The sequence below is a fragment of the Archocentrus centrarchus genome, chromosome 12 (genome assembly GCF_007364275.1).
Source record: "Archocentrus centrarchus isolate MPI-CPG fArcCen1 chromosome 12, fArcCen1, whole genome shotgun sequence".
Lineage (NCBI taxonomy): Eukaryota > Metazoa > Chordata > Actinopteri > Cichliformes > Cichlidae > Archocentrus > Archocentrus centrarchus.
In genome coordinates this window covers 18,840,302-18,850,818 of record NC_044357.1, presented here as the reverse complement: position 1 = coordinate 18,850,818, position 10,517 = coordinate 18,840,302, and the positions used below count along the sequence as shown (strand labels likewise).

Sequence of the window (10,517 nt, the reverse complement as noted above, 5' to 3'; positions counted from 1 at the left end):
ATGTGGGTCGCACCCATGAAAAACTTGCCAAATCTTCTCTGCCAATGCCAAACAGTTTATTCTTTTATTGACTCTTGTTTTGAGTTTCTGATACCCTAGGTGCTGACAATCAGGCTTGTCATCATTGGAGGCAGTCTCAATGTAGAGAGATAATGAGATGAGATTCTGCAACCAGTGGCAATCCCATATCTCCACAGTCTGGGACCAAACTCTATCCTCCAAGATGACAAGGCTCGCCTCCACAGAGCGGGGTTTGTCAGAGACTACCTCCAGAATTTGGGAGTGGAGAGGATGAAATGGCCTGCCTGCAGTCCTGATGTCAACGCCACTGAATACTTGTGGGATCAGCTTGAGTATGCTGTTTGTGCTAGAGTGACCAATATAATCACACTGGCTGACCTGCCTCAAATGCTGAATGAAGAATGGGATGCCATCCCACAGCAGTGTGTGACGAAGCTGGTGACCAGCATGAGGCGGAGGAGGTGCTGTGTGGCTGTGTGTGGTTTTTCCACATGCTACTGTTAAATGAATAAATTGCCAGTGTGTTTTGTTTTTTCAGACTTTAATCATCCAATCCAATAAACGACACCAAACAAGAGTCAACAGCAGAATTAGCTGTTGGCACTGGCAGAGATTTGGCAAGTTTTTCATGGGCACAACCCACATACTCAACTCTGCTGCTCAACCCACAAATTTCCTTACAAATGTGGCACCATTTAAGGGGAAATAAACAGGCTTTCCAAAGGTTTATTACCAATATTTATTGCCAGGAAGCACTGTTGCAACAAAGAAATAATCGCGCAAACACAAATTTTATTTTTTATATATTTTTTCTTTGTATGTGTGAATTACAGTGAGACAGGTGTAACAGTGAAGATGCATGGAGTAGAGGTTGTGAAGTTTGATGAGTTTAAATACCTGGGGTCAACCATCTGAAGCAACAGATAGTACACAAGAGAGATGAAGAAGAGTGTGCAGGCAGGGTGGAGATGAGCCAGCTGCCTGAGAACAGATAAGTACCATTTACCAGAAAGGTGATTCAGTTCATCTGGACAAAATATTTTTCAGTTCCCACAGAAAACATCGTGTCCTGACAAACCGAATCTTTACCCGGGTTATTAAAGAGGCATCAAGTGCCATTTGTTTTCCTGAGTTTGAAGAGGGACAAAAAGCAAAGCAGGGAAGTAACAGTGCTTTCATTGTAACTCCTCCCAGGTCACAATGCCAAACTACTAAACACTGTTTAACTGGGTTTGGTAGTGGTGCAGAAAGATCAAAACATTTTGAGACGAGATCAGAGTGACAAATGAGAAAAATATTGCAGAACAGCAATGAAACTGACCAAACATTAAAGCCAAAAGCTTTGTTTTTGGGGGAAAAAAAAAAATTAAAAATCTAAAACCTCCCAGACTAAGCCTTGCCTTTCCTTTCCTTTCCTTTCCTTTCCTTTCCTTTCCTTAACTATCGTATCCTATCCTATCCTATCCTATGGGATAATTTTATTAATACTAATTTTTTGTGATCTGCCACAAGAGGGAGAAAGAGTCCACAGAATGAACACTGCAATTGAGCGCACACCCAAATATTAATAAGTTCATAAATAAACATGCAATTTCTTACCTATCAAACTACCACATTCAGAGTCGGGTATTATATTCCAAAGGCAAAAGAAAATTCCTCCAAAATAATAATTTTATGCCTCTAAAATACATTTGGAGTCACATTTAATTAAAACTGCATTTCTGGGGTGAATCCGACAGGCAGAATAATTCTAATATTGAACCCTGGCTGGCAGAAAATATTAATTCTCATATTTCAAATTAGGCAAACCTGCTGAGTGGAAGGCCTTTAAATAGGTGTGTGTCAGTTCAAATCTTGAAACTTACCATGCAATAAATTTTAATTTCACCACTCATATTAAACCCAATTTTAATGTCTCTATTAAAGATCTGAGATTAGATCTGTAATGACAGAGTCTAATCTCTTTTAATGGAATGTCTTTAATGTGCCAGTTTCTCTTTATTGTATCCCCGTAGGTGATCATTTTGAATTTCAAATTCAATCTAGAGTTGTTTTTTATTCTTTACATTTATGGTCTGTCTGCCCTTTTTGCATACCTGTCCTCCCTTTGTTACACTGAGTTCCACTTACACATGCACTTATTTTTTTTCATTCTGGGTATTGAATGGAGCTGCAGTGTCAGCTGCTTTGTCATTTGAAAGACTGTTCTGCTACTCACACACACACACACACACACACACACACACACACACACACACACACACACACACACACACACACACACACACACACACACACACACACACACACACAAATCCCATTTGGAAAATACAAGTCTTTTGTTAAATGCTCTGGATTCTTCAGCTTCTCAGTGGACTGTGTGGATTTTAAGCAAGGAAACACAGACACTGTCTAATAAGATAGACTTAGAATATATATAATAGAATACTCATAAAGGCTGTGTAGTGAGTTTCTTGAATGGTCTAAATCTTGTCTAATTTCATCTGTTCATATAAGGCAAACCTCAGTTCTCTAAGATCCAAACAATCACAGGAATCAGCACAGATTGGAGAATGAGGTTTCAGTTCAGTGCTTGGCAGAAATATTGGACTGCAATGTTCAAGCAGTGACTGTGCTGAACATGACCTCTCATTTTGTGTCACTGACTTACAATTGCAGTACTTCACAGACGCCAGCGCTGTCCAGTGTTGTGATCAGCATGTGTGAGCTTGATGTGTAAGGCTGACAAGCAATTTGTGGAGCAGCCCTGTGATTGGTTGCTTTGGACGCAAACATGATTTGGGATTCTGGCCACCTGGTCATGCATAAATTCACTTCTCATGGGAAAACGCTCCTTCTTTTCCTCATTATCTCTCATTTCAACTCACATTTCTGTGACTTGTGAAACAAGCACCACTAATAAGAGTGATGGCCTTTTATGAGGACAGATCACAAGAAGAGAATGACATTTTGTGTTTGACTCATAATTAAATTCTGTTGAACAAATAGAGTAATGTGAGTCGTGGACTTTTCAGATCACCCAAGGACAGAGGGCATATGGAACGCGAGAAGTGGGCGGACTCGACTTAATTAGCACCATGGGGTGAGACTGACACTTGGGGCTGACTGTTTCAGCACCATAGACAGCGTACAGCGAGGAATACTACCTCTGCTGCCATCAAGTGGACGAATTTAGGATAATTCTTAAACCATGTATATATAAAAAAGCTACTTTTGGCTACTCCCTTATTTGTAGTGGGTCACCACAGTGGGCAGCTCGGCACACTTGATTTGGCAGATTTTTGCTGTATGTAAAATAAACCACTCTGAGATCATTAACGTTTTAACTGTGCCAACCAGTTTCAAAATTCTGGGAAAATGTTCTTTGCCGCTCCGTACTCTTCCTTTATAAATATTTTGTTGTAGTGGTGTTGTGCTGGACTTCACTGCAATGAAATATGTTTCTAATATTCTTTCTCTTTCATATGTGCTAATGGCAAAGCGCTGTTAAATTAACACCAGTTTAACATATTTTACTGATGTGCCTAATAAAGTAGCGAGTGCATATTAATGAGAGTCGCCTTGAAGTATTCCTTGTTAGAACATCTTTCACAAAAAATTTGATATCTTTGAAAAGAGATTTTTTTTTTTTGAAAAGCAAACAACACATCGCTGCCAAAAGCAGAACCACTCAGTGAGCTCTGTGCAGCGATGTTCATCTTACTTCAAAATGGTGTGAAAACTGGTGATCTTGAGATATTAGCACAAAGAGGAAGTTAGAATATTAGGAAGATGAACAAAAACAGTCTGACAGAGGGAGGCAGCAGATAGAGGGGCAGTAAGTTGAGTGTTTAAAGAGGTCAGAGTCAAAAGCCAGGGCAGAAGTGATATGGAAACAGAGATCATGTCATTCATCCAGTTTTCAGTGAAAGGTCAAACTAGTCATTAGAGCAGAGCAAGGCGGTTGGAACTGACAGGCTCTGGATGGCACACACACACACACACACACACACACACACACACACACACACACACACACACACACACACACACACACACACACACACGCGCATCCGCACACACTCCTGGCAAGATATTTGAGGTTAATATGGATTACATCATGGTTGCAGACAATGGGAGCATGGCTATAAACACAGTTGTAATTTAATTAAAGTTATAAAGAGTAAAATGTAAATATATTTCACTATTTTTAACTATAAAATAAAAAGAATGTGTGTACTCTCCTTGTTCAAGTCATGTGCTGTCACTGTAAATAATAATTGAGTCCTCATTGACACTGCCACTAAAAAAAAAAGGAAAGGGCAGATCAGTATAAGCAGGGGGAAAATGAAGGAACGAAAGAAAGAGTAATGAATGCGATAACTACACAAGCAGATACACTCTTGTCTGCTCTCACACACGGGGAACTGCAGCTGACAGCTGTTAGATGGCGTATTGATTTGTCCTCGGCCTCCAAATCGGCCTGCCAGAACTTGTCAGTATAATGGAAGAAAGAGAGCTTGAGAGAGGGAAGAGAGACGATGAGACAGAAAGAGTGAAAGCTAAAGGTCAAAAGGGAAATTCTGACCAGCCATACCGCCAATGCTCTGCTCATATTTCCTGTTGCATGTATGTCAGCGCTGATATTAAGTATCTGTGAAACTGCTATTTGTTTACAACCTGTATGAGCATTTGAATGCACGTTTCCCCTTTTAACAATGAGAGAACTCAGCTGTTATTTCTATGAGTATCATGTCTTCATGGCAGACTAAAATGATGACCCAAATCAATAGGGAAAACTCATACTTAGAGGTGCATTGTGGAAATTTCATATTTACTCCTTTTATTTTCATGAATAATCTGCTAGCAGAATCAGCTTGCATATAAGTTTGACCTTTGCTGCACTGACCAAAACAGAAGCTCTCATCTATTCACTCTCAAATGTTAATTAAAGAACCCAGTTTTGTGAGGGACAGAGAAAGATAAGTGCGCAGATGCAACCCTGGGAAATGACAGTTGGCTTTATTGGTAGACAAGGCTGAAAGGGACAGCCACACAAATCCCCTGCCACCTGCTTTTTTTCTCTCCTCTCCTGCTAGGAGAGGTATAAGAGATGGAGTGTAACTTTATTTCTTCTCTGTTTGTAAAGATTGTGAGCATGCTCGACTCACCATCTGCATATATCAAAATCACATGAAATTTTTCTGGATGAACAGCCGCCAATTTTGTGTGCAATCATTTGCAGGTTTGAGAAAATTCTCTTTCAGTCACTTCTACCAATATCTTTTTTTTTTTTTTTTATTTTCTTTGAGCCCCTTCATCAGAAATATATTTTTGCTTGTCAGACATTCAGGATTTCCAAATGTGATGTAGCGCCATCATCAAATCAGTTTGTCCAGCACTTTGATACCTGCAAAATGACTGCAATAGCATTCCCATTTCTCTGAGATGTTGGTTGCATTACACACTTAACGTGGTAACGTGTTTAACTAACGCTACAAAGAAAAAAACAGCATAACAGATATTAAGCCTCCTTACCATTGGCATGTCCTCGTGACCTTGTGAGCATGCTGATGATGGCATTCAGGTGAACACACTGCTGAGTCTTGTTTTCCTTGTGTTCTACTGTGTGTTGAGTGGGAAACTGACTTTCACTTTTACTCATTTTAAAAATGCACTTGTCGAGGTTGCTCAAATCAATGCTGTTCTAAGTGCCTTTTTCAGTTGCCCGAATGGACACAAATCCCCTATCTTGATATTTTCTTGATTTTAAACATCGAGAAAAAACAAAACAAAAGGGAAATGGATAAAGAGCGATACACCATGGCCAGAAAGTACTAATATGTATGGCCACTCCACGCAATGTCAGTGGAGCTTGTTTGAATCTGCAGACACTCAGTCTTTCAGAGGTAAACAGGGAAACAAACAACGAAACCTCTTCAAGGTCAAAAGTATCGATCTGTAAAACTTGAAATGAGGCAGTGTGTGTTTATGGCTGCGTCTGGGAAGTAAGTTGTCTTTACTATTATAACGAAAACTTATTGCAGCTTAAACTTTTTTTTTTCCCCTCTCCTCCATCGACACATCATCTTAATCTTGTTTTTGTCAGGAGAAAAATCATGAGGACGACCCAGTGAGAGCAGTAAGCACAGCCAACCCTGATGTGTTGTGTTCTCAGCATATCACAAAATGAGCATGAGGCCAATGCATCGTAGTTCATTGTGAAATGGTCACATTTAATGGTTGAAACCTGTCATTGTATATACATCTATAAAAAAGACCCCAGGTACAGGTTACGACATTCTACGGCTAATACATACATTATTATTAAATAATAAACTTTTTGTTCAATGTTAAAGTTACATACTGTATCATAGTTTACAAAATAGGATCAAGGAGAATTAAGCCATTAAGAATGCCTGAAAACAAAAAAAGAGAAGGAAAAAAACTAAAATCCTATATGCGTCTTTTTATTATTTGTCCATAAAAAATACAATAAACACTTCAAGATTCTTTGAATAACATAATATTAACTGGTAACTGATATTGGCTATTGAAATGTAAACTGCAGAAAGACATTTCTAATGTTTGTAAAGGCGTCAGAAGTCATAAAGCAAACTGATTTGTGTTATTGTATTTTACAGCACAGAGCAGAATGGAAAACCAACATAGCTTATATCAGTGTTCCAATAATCAGCTTTGATGCCATCAATACAAAATCAAACCAACAACCAAAGGGTGGAAAAAGAATGGTTCAGTCTCAAATCCATTTTATTTCATTTAATTAATTAATTTTTTTTTTTTTTTACAATTCATGTCGTCCTTGCCCGTTGCTCAAAGCTCTATGTAAAGCTAACTGTGTAAATAAGCCAGACTACAGTTATTGAATTCTCCAAAGTGTTAGTCCTCTTGCTGAATAACAAAAAACCGAAACTAAAACAAAAACAAAACAAAAAAAAAAACAGCTTGCTCCGTCAGTTGTTGGAGGCGTGCAGAGTCTGATTGAACATTTTTGTGGCTTCTCTGTTAACTGGTGGGTTGACATAAACAGGGGCTGCAGGGTTCCTCAGATTTTCCCCCAGTTTGATTTCCATAATGGGCTTCAGTATCCATTAGGTGTCACACATACACGCGTGCACACCCAACTTTCTGGGGTTTTCATCCCATGATGAAGACAGGCACAGGCTTCAGGAAGCTCAATGAATTGAGTGTGAACCACTTTGTTGGGGGGGGTGTAGTGGAGTCTTTGGCATGATGATTAAGCTGTATAAGGGGCTGCAAGTATACACACAAATGCACGTGCCCTATATATGTGTGTGTGTTTTTGTGTGTGTACTACACTGCACGGCGACTTAAGAAAAAAGTGATTACAAAAAGGAACAGAAAAGGTAAAAAGTGAGGTCAGCTGAGGCCTTGATTCTGTTGTCGAAAAGGAGCCTCCCAAACCAGACTGAACAAATCAGTTTAAAGTGGCTCATGTAATCCACCGGGGGGGTGATGCAAGACAATTATCTTGTTGTGGTCTTTGCTGCTCGTGTTGCTGCTGTTGCTGTTGGTAATGATGACGATGAAGATTTCCAAAAGTTCCTCTGTAGATTTTCTTTTATTGTCACCAAAATCAAATTGATTAAAAATGCTGAAACGCATCATCATCGTCTGATGTCATGTCTAAATAATTTTGTAGAGTAACTGTGTGATGGACAGAAATGATCAATGCACTGTATCCTTGAAACATGTGCAAAATAGAAAAAAAAAATACCAGCCTCCTTCTTCTTCTTTTTCCTCCTACTTCACATCAGCCTTCAGCAATAAGACGTTCACATCTGGAGAAAGAGGAACACAAATTAGCCCTGTCGAGCTACACTGCATCAAGCTGTGAACGATCTATCTTGTTGTTTTCTTATAGGCATGCAATTTTTTGATTTGCCTTTCTCTTATATATTGTGCTTAATTTGTTTGCTTTTTTTTAGGCCTTCATATTTAGTTCAGTGGGACTTTTCTAATTTTTGAATTAGCTGTAACTCTGTAAAAATGCAAATCCTCTACACATTTCTTTGTGCTTCTCTTCTGTTTCTTGGCAAGTAGCTGCATACTAGTGGGATTTATCCAATCCTGTTGTGTCAGTGCACGTGTGTGGCTCAGCTGGCACGATGGCAAAGAGGACAGCCTTTCTCTCTTTGCATTGCGTGGAAGCATTATTACTTATTTAAAATCAGTGAAATGGGCAAAAACAACATCACAATAATATGCATATTGTGCATTGGGTCATAACTAGCATCTGAAAAAGCACTTTCGTGGTAAATGCAGCCCCACAACACTTGGGACAAGGAGGAGAATCATGTTCCCAAACTCACCTAAGCCATTAGCTTGGGAACAGTAATGAGTTAATTTTCTTAGTAAGTTATGTTGTAATGTAGCATAAGAGATTAGTCCTCAATAGCAGTAATCTTGTAATGTTACAAGTTACTTTTAATTATTATTATACCCTTTGATGGACCTGCTAACAACTCAACTCAACAACTCTAAAATGTGACAAATGGCTTCTATCAGTTGTTGGGAATCAAACTATATGTCTTGAGCCACCTTCATACTTTCTTGTAATTTTTCAAAGTAGTCTTGAACAATACTTCTTCAGACTTTATGAAGGTCTTTCTTTGGATATTGGTTGCTTTTTGACTATTACCTATTCTTTAGTTGAATCTATGGAAAATGCCAGAGACACAGTTTGACAAACATAAAACAGCATTTTTGGTGTGCAGTGTGTCCTTAAAAAACAGAGGAAACTGGACAAGTGGAGGACAAAAGAAGAAATGGCAGGCCTAAAAACCTATCAATGAGAGATAAACAGAAACTAAAAGTCAAGGAGATAGGAAAGATTCCTACAAAAACAGGACCCAAGAGATGCCTCTGACCCTCCAGTGGAGGGTAGTAGTTGATCCATCTACTGTTCACTGAAGCTTCATCAAGATGCCATTCTTAAGGAAGTGAAACAGGGAGAGGCTGAGGTGTGTCAAATTACACCAGAACTGGACTGAAAATCAGTGGCAACAGGTCTGATGGAGTGATGAATCCAAATTTGAAAAGTCGTTGAAAAGTCGCTGGAGGCGCTGTCATGGTTTGGGGCTACATTTCAGCCAGTGGTGTTGGAGATCTGATCAAAGTTGATGGAATTATGCAGAAAAGTACCACCAGATTTTGATCCACCATACACCACCATCTGAAAATCATCTGATGGGCAGCAGTTTAATTTTTCAGCACGATAATGATCCCAAAACACAATGCCTATGCAGTAAAAGCATACCTGGCCAATAGAAAACCAGTCATGAACTGGCCTTGCCAGAGCCTGGACCTCAACATTAGTGAAGCAGTGTGGGACCATCTTGACAGAGAACAGAATAAAAGGCAGCCAACATCCAAAGAAAAGCTTTGAATGTCCTTCAAGAAGCCTGGACAACTATTCCTAAAGACTACTTAAGAAATGACAAGAAAGCTGCCTCAGAGAGTTGAGGCTGTGTTGAAGAATAAAAGTGGTCACACCAAATATTTTACTTTCATGCTTATTACAATTGTACAGACTTTTTTTTTTTCTGGACTTGTATGCTATATTCTGGGCAGTACGGTGGCGTGGTGGTTAGCACTGTTGCCTCATAGCTAGAAGGTCTGGGTTAAAATCCATCTTGGCCTGGGCCTTTCTGTGTGGAGTTTGCATGTTCTCTCATGTTTGCGTGGGTTTTCTCCAGGTACTCTGGTTTCCTCCGACAGTCCAAAGACATACAGTTACTGGGGTTAAGCTGATTTGTGATTCTAAATTGCCCATAGGCATGAATGGTTGTCTGTCTCTCTGTGTTAGCATGCGAAAGGCTTGTGACCTGTACAGGGTGTACGCTGCCTCTTGCTCTATGACAGCTGGGATAGGCTCTGCGACTCTGAACAGGATAAGCAGAAGAGAATGGATGGATGGATGCTATATTCCCATGCGTGTTTGCACGTTTCAACAAATTGCTGCACTTATTTCCCATTTCCATATAAATAAATGAAGGGCGGCTCAAGACTATTACACAATGCTATATAATAGTCATAATAATAATTTCCAATTATTTGCAATAATTCTCTTAATACTTTCCAGACTGTTGTTAATCTGTCTGTCTGCCTCTCTGTTTTCCTTTGTCTTTATCTAGTTATTAATCTTTTGGTGAGTGCGTCTGTTCACATGGAAATGTAGACACATATTTTGAAATGCAGTAAGCGAGTAACACTAAAACAAATTACAACAGATTCCCATTTTGGACCTACACATGCAGGGTGCATGGGAGGAGAACTGGCATGAAAGTGCCTTAATCATATTCAACCACTCCACCAGCAGCCGGTGCTCAGTTGGAGAAGCAGCCATGTTTAATATATTTTTGTTATTGGTATTAAGCTGTTGCTGTCTTCTTTTATTCAAAATATAAAAAATAACAACTACTGCACGTGTTGTTTGTTTTTTAATTAATTTC

General features: G+C 39.2%; 1 protein-coding gene across 1 annotated transcript in view; it reads right to left on the bottom strand.

Annotated features, from left to right (window-relative positions):
- Window positions 1–6,470: 6,470 nt before the first annotated feature.
- Window positions 6,471–10,517, bottom strand: part of cntfr (ciliary neurotrophic factor receptor) — a 222,741-nt gene continuing 218,694 nt past the window's right edge. The window contains exon 11 of the mRNA XM_030742634.1: window positions 6,471–7,844. Coding sequence (XP_030598494.1) covers window position 7,844 — 1 coding nt within the window. The 3' untranslated portion in view covers window positions 6,471–7,843. The remainder of the gene's footprint in view (window positions 7,845–10,517) is intronic.